This window comes from Bolinopsis microptera, chromosome 3 (genome assembly GCF_026151205.1).
Source record: "Bolinopsis microptera isolate Bmic1 chromosome 3, MBARI_Bmic_1.0, whole genome shotgun sequence".
Taxonomy (NCBI): Eukaryota; Metazoa; Ctenophora; class Tentaculata; order Lobata; family Bolinopsidae; genus Bolinopsis; species Bolinopsis microptera.
Window position 1 is genome coordinate 19,140,636 of NC_087074.1, and position 21,708 is coordinate 19,162,343.

Genomic DNA, 21,708 nt, shown 5'->3' on the forward strand with positions numbered 1-21,708 from the left:
CCTGTTATTCCGCCATATCTTCATTCGTGTTTATGAAACAATCGTGTGTATGAAAAATCCGTGTTTATGCTATGAAACAATCGTGTTTATGATGCAAAAATGCGTGACATCCAAAAACCATCGATACTTTTTCGAGATATTTTGACTGATGGTTTCAGACATCTTTAATATGTTTAACTTTAACATATTTAAGATGAATTAAAAATCAATTTAATTTCAACGGAGCTCGAAACATAGCTATACATATAGCTTTTATATACTGAAACAGTAAATTTATAGCGTGCAGTTCAACGATTTTATCATTTAAACCGCACTATTCTGATAATGACATCTTCTTGACTTCCCCCTAAAAACGTCCCTCTGAAGAATTTCTGATGATGATGGTCTCTGACCAGAATCAACTTGCCAGCAATCTTTCGCAAGCTCAAGCAATAGTTTAGATTCTGGGTTATTGTTCAAAACTTCATCTTCTCGACATGTTGGTCTGGTTTCAAACTTATCAGGATCGTTAAATAGGTCTCTGAGAAATACCTCTTTCGAGGTTCTGTTTCTGTGGTTGTTTTGATTTTGATTATGATCATGAAGGTACTGTTTCCAGTCAATGGAAGATTCCTCAGTCCACGGTTCAGTTTTATTGTGGAGTGACAACCAGATGATCAGCCCGTACGAGTAAATGTCTATTTTGCAGGGTCTGTCACTGCGTTCTCTAAAAAGTCTCTTTTGGAGTTCAGAAACGCGATCATTTCGTAGCTGAAGCTCGAGTGGGTCTGCAGTATCGCTAATTTTAGTGTCCAAATGCCCCAAATACCATTCTGGAGGGACGTAACTGGGCGTGCTACCTCTTAGGGTAAATGTCTGATTCTCATACCTTTCCGCAAAACCAAAGTCTCCGAGAATGAATGATGTCGTTTTGCGGCTCTTTACAAAAATATTGTCTGGTTTAACATCACAATGTACTATAGTCGGCTCGTTTACCTGAAATTACAAAATTTTGTGAGCAAATTGTCAATTATGGGGATTCAGAAATGAATCGAGACCATAATCTGTCAGGTGGTACCTTGTAATAAATCTTGATTAAGTTTATCAACGATAAGATTCGCCTGTTTAACACATCCTAAAAAAGTTTTATTTCAGTTTTTTATCTTCATCTCGACAAATCCTCACCTCATGTAGGTACTCCAGAGCTTTAGCGAGATCTTTGGCGAGATCTTTCGCTAAGTCAAGAGTGAGACGTCGTGTTTTAATAAACTCGGTGAGAGATAATTCGTTACAGTGGTTCATCATGATATACCTGGGAGTAGCATTAGAAATCACTGTCAGGTTATTTTATTAAAAGAGAAATATCAGCAATTCTGATGCGTAAATTTCAGATTAACAGATAGTAACATTCCTGACTCCTGATATTAAAATGAAATTAATTTCCTTTAACAGTACACTTACTTGCATCGAGGAGTTTCTATTTTATCACGAAAACCTCCAGTACAACCAATATAATTCCTTTCAATCACATCTTTTAAGGCTGCGCAAGTCTTGGATTTTTCAATAAGAGTTTCTAAAAATCTTATCAGGTCGGAATTGTCCACGTTCATTGGCGGACCATAAACTGCTATTATGTTGCTTTTGTTAGCCCTGGCAAACATAAATGGTTAGTATTCAGCGGATAAATCTCGAAAATTCAAGATAAGATATTTTCAAGATTGTTTCTGAACGAATAATTGAAGAAAAGAAATCGTATCGTGCCAAGGATGTTTCGCGTTTCTATATATTCTAGCACGAAGAGTAAACAAAGCTACTTGGGAAGTGAGATTAAATTTCAACTTTCGGGAAAAAGCGTTTTTCGTATCAAGCCCAAAGTCCCGGTCCCCTCTTACGATTTGACCCATTATTTGGGAAGAGAAGGAAAATTTTTGGGATTTCATTCTAGGTCCAAACTCCAATGTTAAGATGATATGAGTGTACTATAACTGTATCTCATCTCTAAGTTTGCAAATAAGTGCATACCAACAAGTTACAAAAAAAAAGTAGTGGTAGACTTCAAAGTTACCCAATCAGTTGTTTGGATAAATATTAAATACCTTGGCCAAGAAACTTGACCTTGAGATGGGGAATCGTAGACAATTGGCGATTAAATCAGACAAGTGGAGAGCAATTGTATACATTCATTTTACAAGTGGGTTCACTTAATAAGCTATATTTTGTTGCCTTAAATTTAATGTAGAAGCGGAGAAAATTTTATTATTAATATTTATTTGACTAAGATTTTAAGAGAATTTGAAGATGGTAAAATTTGAGCTTTTTAAAGATTATCCCCAAAATCCACATCAACCCCCAGTTTCCACCCCAACACAAAAAGAACTGTAGTAACCAAGCATTTTTAGTTTACTCATAATCACAATAAAAATAATTTGCGAAGAGTAAACTCACTTCTCTTTATTAGATATTGAGTTAAATATTCCAAGTTCAATTCCTTGCTGTTCTGACTGCGATTCTGAGAAAATCTTCAACACGACATGCTGGGACTGGATACCAAAACCTCCTAACAAACTGAATTGAACCCGCAGGAGAATCTGAAAAACGTTGAGCTGCATTATTTTAACAGATTAACTAATTATTTAAGACAAATAATCGGTCGATCGATACATTATCGACTTGCTAATCGAGTTGTGCAGAAATATGGATCCTTCAAATTAAAAGAATTAATAAATACATCATACATATTACATACGTACATATCATACGCGGTACATACGTACATAATATACCACATGGTTTAAGGTTTTATTACGCGCGCTATCAACATCATCTAATATTACTCCGCGCCCGCGATAAAAGTACCAAAAACATGTGCGTTCTCGGTTTTTGTGGCTCTGCCCCCATCTTGTAATTTACCTTTTACCAATTACCTACCAGTTTTATTCTACCATAGCCTAATTTATTATGACTTTAACTATTAAAAACTATGATTGAAATCAATTATTAGGAATTTAGCAAGTATTTAGTATTAGGTCAGATATAGATAGGGGCCTAAAACGTTTTAAGATGTAGATGGTTTAAATTACGACCTAATATTATTGGTCTACCTTCATAGTAACAACTGTAATTAGTAATAATTATATAACAAACACACACACCCAACTACTCTAAAACAGTCAGACATAGATGACGGCAAGCGTGCCACAAATTGGGGCAAAATTGGGGACGTTCCACAAATGTGCCACAAATGTGCCATAAATATCAAAAATCGACTACGTAGGTCATAGATGATTTCACAGAAATTTTTTCCATCCAATTTTTTTGCGAAGAAAAGTTAGTGGTTTTATCTATATCAAGAGTGTCCAACTATACCATATAGACTTGTTTCAAAGCGTTCCCACCAGAAATAATGGAACACAAAGAAAACAAAGATTAATAATAAAAAACTAATAAACTTATGATCGATACTAACAAACTGACTAATTCAGAACTTTTTAAGTATAACAGCAATCGAAAAAACTCTTAACACATACTTTATAACAACATGGAATGGCAAAATGTCTCGGACATACCCTCAGATCCATTTATTCGCATCTAATGACATTCAGCAACAAGAACAACTTAGAAAATATAAAGTATGAAGATATTCATCTAGAATGTAAAAGGGAGTAACAGCACAGTCTTTAAGAATGTCTCGTTTAAGATCCCAATATATCTAGTAATCGTAAAAACTATTGCGGAGGAAGACCACTCATCAACTATTACGAAAGAACATTTTTTTGTAGTTAAAAGGTTGAAGTTGCCACCCCTCTGACAACAACAAACCCATGGACGCAGCATTCCCCTTCTTCACACAGGCATGTACCCGACATTCCATTCCGTGGGTTTCCTGAACTCTCTTCAGAGTATTCCTAACGAGTATTCTAGCTAACCCTCTACCTCTGTGGGCCTCCTTTACATGTAACATTCCGATACTACCACCAGAGTAAAGACACAGCCAACCAATCGGTGTAGTTGGATCACTTTCTGTGAAAATACCAAAGCATGGTCTCTCCGTTATGTTCGCCAATACAATAGGTTTAAGATTAAAATCCTTATTGAAACCAATATCCAGAGCCCACTGGGTCGTCATGACATCAGCATGAGCCTCTAGCAATGGACCAAGCATGTAGCCTCGTGGCACAGTAATTTCCTCGGGTTTTGAAGTTGGTGAAATGAACATATTGTGATCAAATCGAAGGGGATTTTCACTATGTTTGCCATCAAATCTTTGCTTAAACGTTTTGAGTACATAATCAAAATGCTTTGACTGTAAATTGGTTGTGAATAACCAAGCGAGATTTGTAATAGTATTGTCATCAAGGACCTTCTCTAAGAAATCATCAATCTCTTCCAAGGATGCCTCATCGTCGATGAGGAAGTCACAGCTACTAACTTGCTTATCAGAATTAAGGTGAAGGATGGCAGAGAAGATATGGTTGCTTGAAGATTGATAAGTATCTACGATTACATTATCGACCATTTTAAGCCAATTTTTCTCAATGAAACTCAGATGGGTCTTGAATATAGATGAATTTTCTGAGACTTCTGCTGACGTTAAAGGAGTAATTCTCTCCATCACCATGCCACAACCTAGTAATGTTGGTGTAGTTAGGTTATTTTAAGTTCAGTTTCACAATCATTTTATCATAGTGAATATGCTCTGAAATACGTCTTACATTCTGATACTGTAACGGCTTATATATATCAAGTATCGTATAGAACGATCACAGCTATATTTTGTGACCAACTATAAAATTATATAATAATTATAATTATCCAGTTTCTCTCTCTTGTGACTCCCTGCAAATCCATTCAGCGTGAAATTCCCTGATCAAGTAGAGTCATAGCTGAGTATTATTCTAGAAGCATTATCAGAGTAAAGGTCAGACAATTTCTGAGGTCTTAAAACCGGACAAACTACAAGTGAAATCGAAACAATACAAATGGAGAAGGACCTACTTCCCACAATTGTGATATTTAATATCCGTTTATCAGCAGTATTCATAACGGAGCACCTCATGATGACATGATTATTGACTCAAGTTACGTGAAACAGAATTAAGCGTTTTATGAATCCGGGAACTAATAAGGGACCGATGGCCTTATCTTTAAACGCAATAAAATTCAACTTAATTACTTCTAAGAAAACAAGTAAGATCAATTCTGTTTTATGAATTTATAAAACAGAATTGATCTTGTTTTCTTAGAAATAAATTAAGTTGAAAGAACCCGATCTCTTGCAGAGCTCTAAAGTAATATCAAATACATATGCTCACAATCGTGACCTACAGTGTGAATATACTAAAATACTATTAGCTTCCTTCCTGTGACCACGGGTTTTCTAGTCATTATTATAATTCAAAGAATTATTTCTGTCTGTAGAATGTATGTACGACCGCCCACGTGCAAATTAGGTAAAAAGCAAAAGGTTGCATTTTAAATGTTTAACGTGTTTTAAATTTAATTCGGCTGTATCTTCGGTTGTGACGGATATTTTTTGATGCGATAAAAACTTACTATCAAAAAATACTATTAGCTTCCTAATAGCTATCTAGTATTAATATAATATTATAGAGAATAATAATTTATAAATATAAAGAAATATACCTCTTTGTTGTGTAACATGTCCGCGTTGAACTTTTTATTTGAACATTTATTGATCTCCTGTTCGTACACCAACCCAGCTGCTCCCAGGGGAGTTATATTTTGCCAGTCAACAAATCGGATTATCTTGCCGATTTTTCCGCTTTTCTTCACTGAGCAGATAGAAGTTTAAGAATTAGAGATGTCAACGATGTTGCCAATGTCAACATTTTCAAACCCTGTTTTGTCAAATAACCCTGTTATGTAAGTATTATTGCAAATGGCAAAGAAATTATTAGTCTGATTCAAATTGTAAAAGTTGTATGTACATTAAAACCTCGATTGGCCGCGCCTGATAAATTGTAATAATCACTTGGAAATTAAACTCACGCTTCCTTGCATAATTAACCGCAGACCATCGTCCGAGTAACAGACTACCAATTGTTAAGAATACTCCCACCATGATTATTATTATGATAAGAGTGAGACTGGTATGAGAAGGTTCGTCTGTGCACAAATTCTCCATCTGGATGAAGAAATCTCTTCGACCTGATAAGAAGTTAGGCTTTTAATAATTTCGTGGCGTACAAATTAAATAAAACATCAAATGGACATCAGACCCATTAATCAAGGTTAATACCTAACCTGTTTAAATTTGATGACATTATTCACAAAAATTTAATTAATTAATTAAATAAATAAATAACCTTCACAGTCCGCAGTCCCGTCGGAAACTTGGTTTTTAAAAGTATAGGTATGATAACAATTGCACGTCTGCAGATCAGGAAGATAAGCAGAGAGCACCTGCGCGCACTCTGATTTACTGCACGTGTTATTAGCCCTGTACTGTCTGTAGCAGGAGGCGAGGGTTGCCAGTAGCTCCGGACCCAGGAACTCGTCGTAGTATCTCGGTCCATCACATTCTGCGTGGTGGGAAAGATATCGGTGTTATTTGTTTTAACATTCAAAGTTTTAGAATTTAAAGTTTTGAAATTTTGTTCAAATACCTTTACATGCCATAGTAAACTTCAGAATAGACAAAACTCAAATTTTGAGTGATTGACGGAATCTAACCATTTTGAAAACACACTTTTGTAAAGTTTTTCCTTTTCAAACATGACTCCTTTGTTCTTATGTTATTATCACAATTGCAGTCTAAAATGTTTAGTTCTTCATCACAGTTGATATCACAGCCCTGAAAGCATATCGTCGCCATAAGAATTATGTGTATATGATTTGAAGAGCCGAAAAGATTCACGAAAAAAGCATCTGGATATTGGGGGAATAAATATGGACCATGGTTATTGGTTATTGAATATAAGGGGGAGGGACAGGAAGAGAGAGAGAGAGAGAGAGAGAGAGAGAGAGAGAGAGAGAGAGAGAGATAGAAGAATGAGAGAGAGAGAGAGAGAGAGAGAGAGAGAGAGAGAGAGAGAGAGAGAGAGAGAGAGAGAGAGAGAGAGAGAGAGAGAGAGAGAGAGAGAGAGAGAGAGAGAGAGAGAGAGAGAGAGAGAGAGAGAGAGAGAGAGAGAGAGAGAGAGAGAGAGAGAGAGAGAGAGAGAGAGAGAGAGAGAGAGAGAGAGAGAGAGAGAGAGAGAGAGAGAGAGAGAGAGAGAGAGAGAGAGAGAGAGAGAGAGAGAGAGAGAGAGAGAGAGAGAGAGAGAGAGAGAGAGAGAGAGAGAGAGAGAGAGAGAGAGAGAGAGAGAGAGAGAGAGAGAGAGAGAGCTGATCAGGAAGTTACCTTAAGAGCGTGTCGTGACTGAATGTAACAGTCCCGGGAACAGATGAGCTGGTCATCTTCAGTAAAACAAAACTTCTCTAGTTTGCTGATATTTCTTCCTTCTGGCAGGTAGTGCACCGGGCTAGTCGTATCACAAACTGGAAAATATAAGGGTCAATATATACTTTTAACTTTTTAATACAATTATTTATATCCTGAAGGTGTGGGAGTTGTTTTTTATTTTAATAATAATAAACGGTGTTTACAACACTCCTTATACTATTAATCAGTAGTGTGAAAAGAACTATGTATAAACTATAAAGAATCCAATTTTAAGATTCAAATAAAATATATTGATTGCCAATCTTCAAAAGGCTTAAAAATTCTTTTATTTGTCGCCATTCGGTTTTATTCAAGTTTCTATTTTGTGTATTTCTGCATTATTTTATGAAAGTTTAGAATCAAACCAGATGCACTGTAAATTATTCGTTTCAAAGAATTCAGAGGGATAAATCATGATTTAATATAAAGTCTAAATAACAATGATGTGATGAACTGATAATGTCGTCAATGCTATCAAATCACAGTATTGGAAATGAAAAATAAGAATAGCGATGTTCCGGACTCACTGCAATTAGCACCATTATTAGGACATAGTTTACATTCTTCAGCACCGTCTTCACTGTAAAGGGTACCGGAGGTAAACTCACATATTGTACAGTTCTTGGTGTCTTGATCGTAAAACTGTCCTGACGTGCAGTCCGCTTTATCCTCTGCGATCAAATATTATTTGTTATAACGTACATTTTACTTATTTTACTTATTTGAATTATTTGACTTATTTGACTTATTTGACTTATTTGACTTATTTGAATTATTTGACTTATTTTACTTATTTTACTTATTTTACTTATTTTACTTATTTTATTTATTTTACTTATTTTACTTATTTTACTTATTTTACTTATTTTACTTATTTTACTTATTTTACTTATTTTACTTATTTTACTTATTTTACTTATTTTACTTATTTTACTTATTTTACTTATTTTACTTATTTTACTTATTTTAATTATTTATAAGTACCAGGTTTTATGTTATAACGTGGAAATGCAGGATCTCAAAGTTCAAGTTGTACTTATGACAGACTAGAGTTCCAGAATGGACCATTTACTGATTTATTAATCAGTATAATCTAGGAGGTTCTGGTAAACTGCCAGCCAGGTTACACGTGCCGACTCCGCTAGGAACCCGTTTGGTTTCTAGGTATCACAGACGGGAGATGTATATAATATATTGTATACTATATACTATATACTATATACATTATACATATGAGTTAAAATTGCAAGATTAATAACGTCAAATCAACCAAATGTTCAATCAACCAAAAGATTTAAAGTAGAGTATGACTTATTGATATGTACTGTGAAATTGAACTGTTTTAAGTTTCTCGTTTGATGCAGCTGTGGTTAAAATGGGAAGCAGGATAAAGGATAGAAAAAAAATAGTTAGGCCAGACTATTAATCAGAACGATCAGACTATTAATCAGAACGATCAGACTATTAATCACAACGATCAGACTATTAATCACAACAATCAGACTCTAGCTTGTCAACTAAAAAACGTTCAGATCAAACGTTTTTTCTGCAACTTAAATTGTAAATACGTACCTTGTGAGCTGTTTTGGACGAGGAAAGATGACAGGAAGATTAAAATACAAATTCGGCTCATCGAAATATTGGACTAATTCAGTAATTCAGTTCACAACTTCTCTTTCATTACATTGCACTTGGAAAATATTTAGACATGAATATGTTTCGCTGCCAATTTTGATGGTAGAAAATAAACCGATAAAATAAACTGATAAAACCATATGAAAAAAATTTCAAGTAATGTTAACTGAACACTGAACAAGTTGTTGCGAGATATATAAATAACATTTGTAAAATGTTTCCAAAAATAAACAGCAGGCAACGTCGCGTAAAACTCAACTCGCACATCCACGGAACATATTTTGTCAGTTTCTTTGTCACCAAAGCTAAATACACACAATCTGCAATCTGCATGAGCAAGTGCTCTGTGGCATCAAATTAACTCAATTAAACGAACAATTACATTTTCTCAGGAGCAGGCGGCACTAAAAGATAAGATTCTGCAGGGACTGCTAAAAGACCATCTGCAACAGTAGTCTCTCTAATTTTCTAATTAGTAGAACGAACATGATTACACATGTACTACAATAACCTGATTATACGAAGTCTGGTTAGGCGAGGCTGCTCAGCAAATGTTTGGCAAGTCTTCCCAATCTCCGGGGTAGGTTTTCAGTGGGTAATAATTGATAATAAAAACTAATCAGGAATAACGAAATGAACCGGCAAATATAACGAGCTCGGAATATCGGAAGAGTGATAACATGGTCTAGCACAAATGAGCCACCAATTAAATAATGCAGTGCAACTGAATGTAATCAGGACATGATATATTGTACCAGGTACATCTTAGAAATACGGTACGTGTTCACATATTACGCTCGCCAGATTATGGGAATTATTAGCCACTTAATATACTATACACTATACAGTGTGCAGCTATGTTATAGCTATTGTGCAGACATTAAGTTAGCTACTCCAAACGACTCACTCCAAGTCAACTTACGTAATATATCATGACGCAGTGAAACTATCGGACTACGATGTATGGGGACTTGCCACCCCATGGCAACATTAAAATATATTGACTCTGTTACATCGTTTCCTGTTAATATAAAACTCCGTTACAAATTGAACTGGGATCTGGCAATACTACACCTCAGATCAATAAAATATGATATAAAGTAATGTAAAACTAGATCTAATAGTAATAATACAAAATAGTCTACTACTAATAGCTTAATAATTAACTATGAAAGAGTAATTATCGTAATATGAATGATCTCTTATACAACAAAACATGTGTAACCTACAAAACATGTGTAACAAGTTTGTACCATTATTACTTGATTTTTAATAGTTTCAGTACAGTGCTACAGAAGACGCACCTAACAATAAAGACAGTAAACGGCACAAAGTACACATATCGCTCTATTCATACTTATTATATGCATAATCCTAGGGTACAATAAAATGGCTTCTCTCAACAGTACAACTTTATCTTATAGCGGTATCTGTGTGGTATTTAATGAACTCTCAACAGTACAACTTTATCTTATAGCGGTATCTGTGTGGTATTTAATACCTAATACCTATGGCCTCTTGCAAAATCACAACTGTTGCTAAACTCAACATATTGTAGTTGCACGAGGAGATAATTAAGACTGCAGAAATTTCTCGGGGGAAACGAAAAATACACGTTATAGAAATTACCCGGAAGTTTGGAAACTATTGTCAAAAATATCATTGCAGAGGAAGATAGGAGTCGCAATTTGATGAGTTTTTGGTTTGCCAAAAGAAAACGAGGAGCAGTTGAGGGAACAATTGCAGACGTTTTAGAGCAACAACGCAAGAAGTCAAGAATATAACTTGGTTTCAGAACCAAATATCTTCCTTACATCTTAAATGCATGTTTTACTAATAGTAATACGGTCAATATTTTGATCCTGAAGTTCAACTTATAACTTATAACTTAAAGGGTTCAAGAAGAGTTGTGGGATAGACAAACTGAAAGAAAATATCAAGGCAATCGTCGACTAAGAACCACTAAGAAACCAACAATCCAAAAATCACAATTAAATTATGATCTGAACGGGCCGATTTGTGGTTCATCATCGAGTGACCAGTCACCATCGATTATTTTGTCACGTGCCGCCGATCAGACCAATCACCAACGAGTATTTTGTCACGTGCCGCCGATCAGACCAATCACCAACGAGTATTTTGTCACGTGCCGCCGATCAGACCAATCACCATCGAGTATTTTGTCACGTGCCGCCGATCAGACCAATCACCATCGATTATTTTGTCACGTGCCGCCGATCAGACCAATCACCATCGAGTATTTTGTCACGTGCCGCCGATCAGACCAATCACCATCGAGTATTTTGTCACGTGCCGCCGATCAGACCAATCAAGTAACAAGAGTCAGGGGAGCGACCGTAGCTGTAAATTTTTGGTTTATTTTCCTTATCTGGAATATTTTCCTTATTCTACCCGGTTGAGACGGTTATCATACTTTGTAGTAATACTTTGTAGTTATATAAGCTTATAAGTAATACATATTGAGAAAAGCTTTGCAAATTATGGGACCATCAGTAAATAAATTAAAGTGCAAATTATTACCACATTATTGGCACATTCATATACCAGTTTCGCTCTGCTAACAGGAACTATTGTATTAATAATTACAAGCAAATTTTGAGCTTGAACTAACCCTTTAATCCCAAAATTACTTGTTAGTATATATTAACCCAATCAATGTCTGGAAAACTGCAAATTTGCACATGCCCAGCACCTGTTCTTACGTTATGCGAGATGACGACACGTAGAGGCCGCAGAATAATGCGCACAGATACTGGTGGAAATAATTTGAAATCATGGCAGGCCTGAGGCCCTTTGTTTTTATCTTAATCCAGTCCTAACATATCAAAATAAAAACATATGTTGAAATGTAACGCAGTAGAATGAATTATGCGCGGGATGACAACGGTTGGCGAGATGCCAAGATATGGCTGGGTATTGTTCTACGTTTCAATGTATCAACATCCTATTCATGATATCAAATTGTTCTTATATTAAGACGCAATGAAACTACCGGACCACGATGTTTGGGGACTTGCCACCCCATGGCAACATTAAAATATACTATTATAGTAGTATTGACAGTTTTAAAATTGTATAACATACCAATAACGTAATATATAACGATCCTGGCGCAAAGTGCTCAACAGTCGATTATAGCAATATTATTATGATGAGTTTCTGGGAACTGTTATCTCCCAATCTGCTCTTTTAGTAGGATTTTAAAGTGCGGACTGCGGAAACATATTTTAGTGCGGAAACACATTTTTGAGCGGAAACACATTGCTCCATCATTGATTCAAGAAAAAAACAAGAAAATGAAATTTTTTTTCACCATTGCAGCAATGCCAAGAATACCGTTTTTTTGAATTCCGGTTATATGGTTATTAAAAAATTGTTGCATGGTTATTAAAAAATTACGGGTTCAAAGTCCGACTGAATTTTTAAATAGAGCAACATCAGAATAGGCCGGTGAACTACCCCTATGATTGAATTTAGGTGATATGATTCACAACATACTCAGAACATAAATCATTAGTCATTATTTTTATACTAGAAGTGAAAACTGTAAGTATAATAAACTGTAAGTATAATAAAGACACACGCAAAATACTTCTAAAGCTATGAAGCCTGAAAACTTGTTATAGATTTCTACAGTCGCCTTGAAAGCACCGGAAATGAATTACTTTCTGCTGCATTTCACGAGCAGATTATGCTCACCAAATATAACTTAATCGATACACTTCACCGGCGACACCTAAGGAGAATCTTGAACATCAAGTAGCCAAAAGGGATGATCAGCAATGATAGGCTATACAAAAGATGTAATGTTGAAATGCTCTCTAAGCGTATTGGATGTAAGCGTTGGAAGAAGCCAGGAGAACACCCCAGAACAAGTGGCACTATTATTTCACTATCATTTCACTATCATTTTACTATTATTTCACTATAATTTTACTATTATTTCACTATTATTTCACTATAATTTTACTATTATTTCACTATTATTTCACTATTATTTCACTATTTTCACGTAATTTCACAATGAAATTACGTGGTCATCACCAGAAGTCTTAGGTTAAATGTTGACAAACCCATACCCATAAGTTTAGCATTATAGAGTGGAGCCGAGAGAGTCCATTGACAACATTCATAACCCTACATAACCCTACATTTAATGTTGTCTTATTGTTGTCTTAATGTTGTTTTATTGTTGTCTTAATGTTGTTTTATTGTTGAATCGGTGTTCGTTAATGTGGCCAAAAACTTATTTTTGGTCTAATAATTGTGTTTTTGAGCCACACGCAAAAATTCTCTGCTACTCTCTGTAATTACATAACTCTTCATAAATCTTAAAGTTAAACATTTGCATTGGGCTACAAGGAAATGACACTATCTGTAATTACATAATTCTTCATAAACTTAAAGTTAAACAGTCGCATTGGGCTAAAGGGAAATGACACAAAATGAGTATAACATATAATAATTCGACGAATCTCGCGTTGCACACTTTTCCTGTCTTTACTACCTGGCTCGTTAGAATCTTGATGTTCAAATTATTTGCTTTTACTTTAAAAGAGAAATTAAGATTTTCTTACAATAACTATAAGCACGTATAATTGTAGGGATATTATCATTTTTTCATTATCTTTTCTTACAATAATAAGATTAAGAAAAGATAATGAATAAATAATATTAGGTACGTAGGATTTCAGAAATTTCACAACTTACATAATTATTGTGCATTACATTTCTATTCCGTTAACATTGGTTAGCACTTTTTGGCCAATCCCAATCAACAATCAAAGTAACCCTCATAACTGGACCATAGTTAGATATATACCGTTTGGACTGTGGTCTCTGCATATTATAGAGTGACCTGCAATTCTACAGGATCACCAGAACTCTTAAAGGACAGAATTATCTTCCATATCTAGGATTGAGTACAGTAAGCTGCGTCTAGTAGACTGGGCCGACAATTCCACCACTTCAATAATTCAAGGTACCAAGTTTCTTAGTAAAGCAGCTCTTAAAGTTAACCGTCCGTTAGACAAGGAGTCCCATGTGGATGAGCATAGTTTATCATATTTTAATGGGTGCTTACCATTAGTTTAGCATATTAAGATTTGTCCCTCTCTGCTCTCCCAATGCCCCAGCCCGAAACCAACCACTTTCGGAAAAATCTTCAAGTTGGCAATGTAAATCAGTTCTAAACGGTCAACGTTTAGACAAGGAATCCCATGTGGATGAGCATAGTTTATCCTATTTTAATGGGCATTTAATTTAAATCCTGGAGATATTACGTTGCTTAGTACATAAGCTCTAAACTGTCAACACGGAGTCCCATGTTAATGAACAGAGTTTATCCTAATTTAATTGGCACTTACTATAACATTCATTTTAGCATATCAAGATTTTATCATGACGTCCCTCACCCTATGCCAGGACCCAGAACTGGCCGGAGTTATTTTAGAGTTGTGCCTCACCTTTGGTTATAACTCCTGATTTCTGCAAATCTAGATTTACCGCGGACGTTTTTCCCGTTTAAAATTGCTAATAATTGTGTTTTCGAGCCACACGCAAAAATTCTCTGCTACTCTCTGTAATTACATAACTCTTCATAAATCTTAAAGTTAAACATTTGCATTGGGCTACAAGGAAATGACACTATCTGTAATTACATAATTCTTCATAAACTTAAAGTTAAACAATCGCATTGGGCTACAAGGATATAACACAAAATTAGTATAACATAAAATAATTCGACGAATCTCGCGTTGCACACCTTTCCTGTCTTTACTACCTGGCTCGTTAGAATCTTGATGTTCAAATTATTTGCATTTACATTACAATAAGCACGTATAATTGTAGGGATATTATCATTTTTCATTATCTTTTCTTACAATAATAAGATTAAGAAAAGATAATGAATAAATAATATTAGGTGCGTAGGATTTCAGAAATTTCACAACTTACATAATTATTGTGCATTACATTTCTATTCCGTTAACATTGGTTAGCACTTTTTGGCCAATCCCAATCAACAATCAAAGTAACCCTCATAACTGGACCATAGTTAGATATATACCGTTTGGACTGTGGTCTCTGCATATTATAGAGTGACCTGCAATTCTACAGGATCACCAGAACTTAGTACAGTAAGCTGCGTCTAGTAGACTGGGCCGACAATTCCACCACTTCAATAATTCAAGGTACCAAGTTTCTGAGTAAAGCAGCTCTTAAAGTTAACCGTCCGTTAGACAAGGAGTCCCATGTGGATGAGCATAGTTTATCATATTTTAATGGGTGCTTACCATTAGTTTAGCATATTAAGATTTGTCCCTCTCCCAATGTCAGGACACATACCTGGCCAGAGTTCTCTTATAGAGTTAGAGTTGTGCCTGACGTTTGGTTTTAACTCCCGCTCTCTGGAAATCTAAATTTACCGCGGACGTTTTCCCTCGGGTAAAATCGATAACAACTGATTTTGGTCTAAAAACTGATATTTGGTCTAACGCGTCCTAATGTCTCCAACTGCTGCTGCTGGTGAGCGCTCCTACTAAATCGCTCGCATTGATAACTTTGAGAACGAATACCAAAGCGCAGCGAGCAGGATGATGCCATTATGCCTACTGGTCGCTCTGTTTTTTGATAGAAAATTCTAGAAGCTTTACCACTCATTCGCATTGAGTATGGTTTTTATGAGCTGTCAGTCTTCAACTTTTAAGCAAGCCAATTTAAAACATTTGTAATATAATGTGTTTTCTCTTTTTCCCCACTGCACCACCTCGCCGCAAAATGCAAAAGATCACATTGAGTACCATCCCGTCCAAAGCCACGTTGCAAAGTCATGACAGTCTTATTTGTCCTTAGTTAACACAATATACTAAATTACAGGAATAGGTCGCACTTGAATCAGTGGCGTAACGTTGCCTGTTGGCGCCGAAAAAGCGCCCACTGTTGATGCCCCTTCCCTTCTGACGCCTCTCCCTAAAATTGAACAAATTAGGTGATTTTAGAGGATACGCCGGTAAAAATCTCTAAAAAAGTGAGTTTCTAGAGCAAAACACGCAGTTTTGCTAGTACTTCAGTTAAGTTTTTCAAAATTATCCCACATTCAAACGACAATTTGGCCAAGGATGTTAAGTACGTAGCGTATCTTATAAACGTACGGCATACGTGCGTATTCGGACAAAATATAACATCAAACTTTTTTTTCTAAAAATGCAAAATGGGCCGTATTTTCACGTTATGTCTTAGAATTTAGACAAACGGCGTACCTTAATTCCCAAAAATTTGGGCGACAAAAAATTTGAGCGGGCCTCTCGCCCAAATTTTAACTTTTAATATCATTGGTTTTTAAATTCGTTTTTGTCCACGCACTGACACGGACACTCGTCCGCAAATTCAAATAGATACGATGAGTAAACTCCTCGTCCAAAGCCACGTTTTGCTAAAGTCATGACAGTCTTATTTGCCATTAGTTTAACCAATCATACTAAATTCAGGAAATGAGGGTCGTGCACTTTGTAATCAGTGTTGTAACGTTGCCTGTTGGCGCCGAAAAGCGCCACACTGTTGATGCCCCTTCCTGTCAGGTTGATAGCTCTCCCTAAAATTGAATCAAATTGGTGATTTTAGAGGATTCGTCCGTAAAAATCCTAAAAAAGGATTTCTTAGAGCAAAACACGCATTTTTGCTAGTATTCAGTTAATTTTTGAAAATGTATCCCACATTTTCAACGACAATTTGGCCAAGGATGTTAAGTACGGTGCCTACTAGTAAACGTACGGCATATTGCGTATTCGGACAAAATATAACTCAAACTTTTTCTAAAAGCCTTCGCCCAATTTTTGCAGACCAAATTAATTGCATAAATCTTTTCCGTCTGCTAAATTTTTTGCTAACCAAACTTTTGGCATTTGGCCTGTGGCCCTGAAATCTATAGAAAGATGGCTTTTTCTTCATATCCAAGTGAAATAATATTTGAAATTTTAGTTTTCTAATCTGTCATTCATGGCTTGACCAAGTAAAAAGGCTTATATTTTAAATGAATAGAAATAACTGGAATAGCTAACAGCTACTAATAAAACAAATGGCTAGAGGTACGGATAGCTAGAGATTTAAACAAGATCTGCAAATGGATTATCATCCACCGTAAAGTCTGATCTACAAGCATCAGTTATACCCGACTTCTCAAAGCCTTTCCTTATGTCATCTGGCCTCCCTTTTAAATATACAAAAAGTTCGTTGATCCAACGAGCGTGTACTTCACGGATCACTGTCAAGCGGGTATCAATTTTCACATTGTCTGATGAAACTCCTCCATTGAGCTGACACACTATGTTTTTCGCGTACCAATATTCGTACTTATTGCGCATGAATTTCTTAGCCAGTCCATTGATAGATATGTCCAGGGGCTGTAGATGATGGGTCATATTAGCGGGAACTTTCTGTAGGATGCAGTTGTTGGCTGTCATCAGATCTTTTAGTGTCTGTGTGTGTTGGGCCCGAAACACATCTGATATCAGTGGCGCTTTCTGCTCAGGGTTGTTGATGGAGGCTCGAACTGATTCTATGTGGGGAAGAAGGATTTTCTCAAAGAACTGGACACTGGTCAGGCTATAAGAAAGCAAAATGACTGGAATAATAAAGAATAATAATGAACTAAGGCAAATATCTAACTGAAATTTTAGTGGAAAATCGTTCATTTTTCGAAGAATTTGTGCCCAAATTTTCGGTCGCCCAAATGAGTTCAAATTTTCTGCCCAAATTTTTCGGGCTCAAATAAATTGTGCTCAATATAATGGCACACAAATTTTTGGGAACTAAGGTATTTTCGACCGGTTTTTCGGCGTACCTTAATTCCCAAAAATTTGGGCGACAAAAAATTTGAGCGGGCCTCTCGCCCAAATTTTTTGCAGACCAAATTAATTGCATAAATCTTTTCCGTCTGCTAAATTTTTTGCTAACCAAACTTTTGGCATTTGGCCTGTGGCCCTGAAATCTATCTAAGAAAGATGGCTTTTTCTTCATATCCAAGTGAAATAATATTTGAAATTTTAGTTTTCTAATCTGTCATTCATGGCTTGACCAAGTAAAAAGGCTTATATTTTAAATGAATAGAAATAACTGGAATAGCTAACAGCTACTAATAAAACAAATGGCTAGAGGTACGGATAGCTAGAGATTTAAACAAGATCTGCAAATGGATTATCATCCACCGTAAAGTCTGATCTACAAGCATCAGTTATACCCGACTTCTCAAAGCCTTTCCTTATGTCATCTGGCCTCCCTTTTAAATATACAAAAAGTTCGTTGATCCAACGAGCGTGTACTTCACGGATCACTGTCAAGCGGGTATCAATTTTCACATTGTCTGATGAAACTCCTCCATTGAGCTGACACACTATGTTTTTCGCGTACCAATATTCGTACTTATTGCGCATGAATTTCTTAGCCAGTCCATTGATAGATATGTCCAGGGGCTGTAGATGATGGGTCATATTAGCGGGAACTTTCTGTAGGATGCAGTTGTTGGCTGTCATCAGATCTTTTAGTGTCTGTGTGTGTTGGGCCCGAAACACATCTGATATCAGTGGCGCTTTCTGCTCAGGGTTGTTGATGGAGGCTCGAACTGATTCTATGTGGGGAAGAAGGATTTTCTCAAAGAACTGGACACTGGTCAGGCTATAAGAAAGCAAAATGACTGGAATAATAAAGAATAATAATGAACTAAGGCAAATATCTAACTGAAATTTTAGTGGAAAATCGTTCATTTTTCGAAGAATTTGTGCCCAAATTTTCGGTCGCCCAAATGAGTTCAAATTTTCTGCCCAAATTTTTCGGGCTCAAATAAATTGTGCTCAATATAATGGCACACAAATTTTTGGGAACTAAGGTATTTAACATCAATGAATTTGGCACCCCCCCCTAAGATCCCCCCCCCCCCCCGGCACAGCGGGGTCAGCGGCGCCCTCCGTTACGCCACTCATTTGAATCCTAAGGTGATATAATTCGAGCGCATAGAGATTAATCACTATCCCTATTTGGCTTAATTTTCATCAGAACTCTAAAATACCTATGACTATCTTTAGATCTATTATTGATCGTGTTTAAATACTGCTATGTTTGCAATAGTAGATATAATAGAGTAATAGTGATACATCAGAATGATGATGTATGTACGACTACGAGACTGTTTATTTCTCTTTGTTATCATCATTTTGCTGACACCACCATCTCGACTGAAATTTGTGATAGAGCCGAACCATTTTTTCTTTTGAATGCAACTTTTTGTTGTCTCTATATCGTATAATATGATGTTTGCCTCTAGAAAGGTATAATATTAAAATTATTTAATCGCAAAATTAATCGCAAAATGGTGATTGTAGACCCGCTTATTTAGAGGAGGGCAGAATGGTGTAGATAATGGGCTTTCTGCTAGTTATCACTCGACTATGATATTTGAAACGTTTAGGAAAGAGCCCGGCCATGAAAGTATGTAAAATGTCAATAGTACAAATGTATAAGCTTCGTTCGATGTATTTTGGACGCTGATTCCGAATTACCTGCTATAAATATAGGGTTGAAACGCTTGCCCGAAAAGTCATCGGCAAAAACTGTTTTGGTCACACGACAGGCTTGTAAAATACGAATTACGGTCATAGTGATCAGCTTCGGGGTCATGGTTGCTGGATAGGATTAGGGTTTATAAAACCATTTCATTCGGCTGCAAATCCACAAATTCATTTAAAATTTATTTTAAGTCACGTGATAGCACGCTGGTGAGTTAATTAGTAAACTTCTATTATGTACTTTCCTCAATCTTCAGTTGTTGATATTTCGTTTAAACATCGATTTTTCTAGCAATGTAGAATGGCAGACATGCGGAATCTTGAAACGAAGTTAATATTCCTACAAATCATCTCGCTATCTCTCTGTGGTAAGCTACGTGACGTACATGAGCTGCTATTTTACTTGTTTGTTTGTTTGTTTGTTTTTTGTAGTACCCGTCCAAATCTCGTATCGGAAACTGACAAAACTCATTTTTGAGTGTGAATACGGGTGGTACCTGCAATAGTGTTCATTAAGCATTTGGTGTTCTGTAAAACTGCAGTTACAATTGTGCTAGAGTATTTTTATTCTTTACGATCGATATCGGATTGGACTCCTTGCATACTACCAAAATTGTAAATCTCCAACTTTCTGCACAATGTACTGGAATGGTTTAAAAGAGAAAAAGGAAGAAAAAAAATTAATAAATAAAGAAAAAAAAGAAACGAAAAAAAGTATGTAACGTGATACCAAACCAATTATTGAGCGATGCCCGATGGTGACTGAGTTGTTGATTCCTGGGTTGTCCTGGGAGTCCTACTGTTTCCTCAGTCTTTGAATTAGTTTGTGTTCTTGTTCAGTTCTGTCCATATGTTATGATCAAAGTTTTGGGGTTCATGTTGTCCTGGCACTGAGTTCTGTCCATATGTTATGATCAAAGTTTTGGGGTTCATGTTGTCTTGTAATGATAATTTCTAAAGCGTGTAATATATGGGCTAGTGTGTTTTAACGAGTATAGGGTAGCATTTCATACAGAAACGGAGAACAGGAGGCGGCCCACGTGATTATAAGCAGGTGATACAGGAAGGTGAGAGATTGCAGGAGAGGGGACGATAATAAAATAAATGATTGGAGTTGTTTAGTAAAAGAAATAGATGTAAGGAATAATTAAAGGGCTAAATGGTGGGGCTAAGCTGTGCAAGAGTTGAGGTTTAACTGCCGCGATTGTAATAAGTTCTCCTTGGTGAGTAATTAAACGCTTAAATGATTCAGGCCGTAGGAAATCTGTGAGGTAAATTCCCAAGTAGAAATCAATTATTAAGATAAACGCTATGATGGGGTTGTGTGGCAGGTAAAAAGTTCGCAGGTAAAAAGTTGGCGGGCAATTTGGCCGGTATCCAATTTATGAAGAAGCCCAAAATATTAGGCTCTGGTGCAATGAAACGGTGGACATGAACATATGAAACAGGAATATCTGCAGTATAAGTTATATAAACTGGTGCTGGAAGGTGAGCAATACGGCGAATGAAAAACTTATATAGCCTTGTAAAAGATGGAAATGGATCGAAAGAATGTATGAAATGAAAGTACGCTGTGAGAATGAATGCATCTTAAGATAGCACAGTGTGAATCTGCACAATAAATTAAAGATACGTACCTGTATTCCCAAAGAGAGTTCCTTTGATAGATGTTTTATGGATAATAAGAATGCTGTGTGAAAATATGAATATACAGATATGAGTAATTCCAAAAATTATGCATCAAATGGTGCTGGAGGATAAGTTATCAAGTTATCCTGGAGTAGCATCTTATGATGATTGATGATTGATATGAACTGACACATAAGTTCAATTACTGGTTGACTGGATGACACTAATTGTGATAATGTAATAACATGATGAAGCCGCAATATTGGAACTTAAAATTGTGAGCAAAAGAGTTGTTTTAAAACAATGCTGGAATATTGAACAAATATACAAATATATGTATGAATGTGTTACCATGTGCCTTTAAAATTGAATCTGCACGAGTAAATCTGAGTTTGTATTCCCAGAGCGGGTTCTCAGGAAAGGTGGTTCAAACTTCAGAGATATTTA

At 36.0% G+C, this 21,708-nt stretch overlaps 1 protein-coding gene across 1 annotated transcript; it reads right to left on the reverse strand.

Moving 5' to 3' along the window:
* Nucleotides 1-219: 219 nt before the first annotated feature.
* Nucleotides 220-9,074, reverse strand: LOC134813298 (uncharacterized). The gene is made up of 11 exons (XM_063820987.1): nucleotides 8,993-9,074; nucleotides 7,948-8,091; nucleotides 7,340-7,476; nucleotides 6,673-6,793; nucleotides 6,306-6,521; nucleotides 5,989-6,147; nucleotides 5,623-5,771; nucleotides 2,425-2,567; nucleotides 1,441-1,629; nucleotides 1,165-1,291; nucleotides 220-975 (listed from the first exon to the last, which is right to left on the reverse strand). The coding sequence occupies exons 1-11, from the start codon at nucleotides 9,051-9,053 to the stop codon at nucleotides 304-306; spliced, it is 2,118 nt and encodes a 705-aa protein (XP_063677057.1). The 5' UTR covers nucleotides 9,054-9,074; the 3' UTR covers nucleotides 220-303.
* Between the last annotated feature and the right edge of the window lie 12,634 nt (nucleotides 9,075-21,708).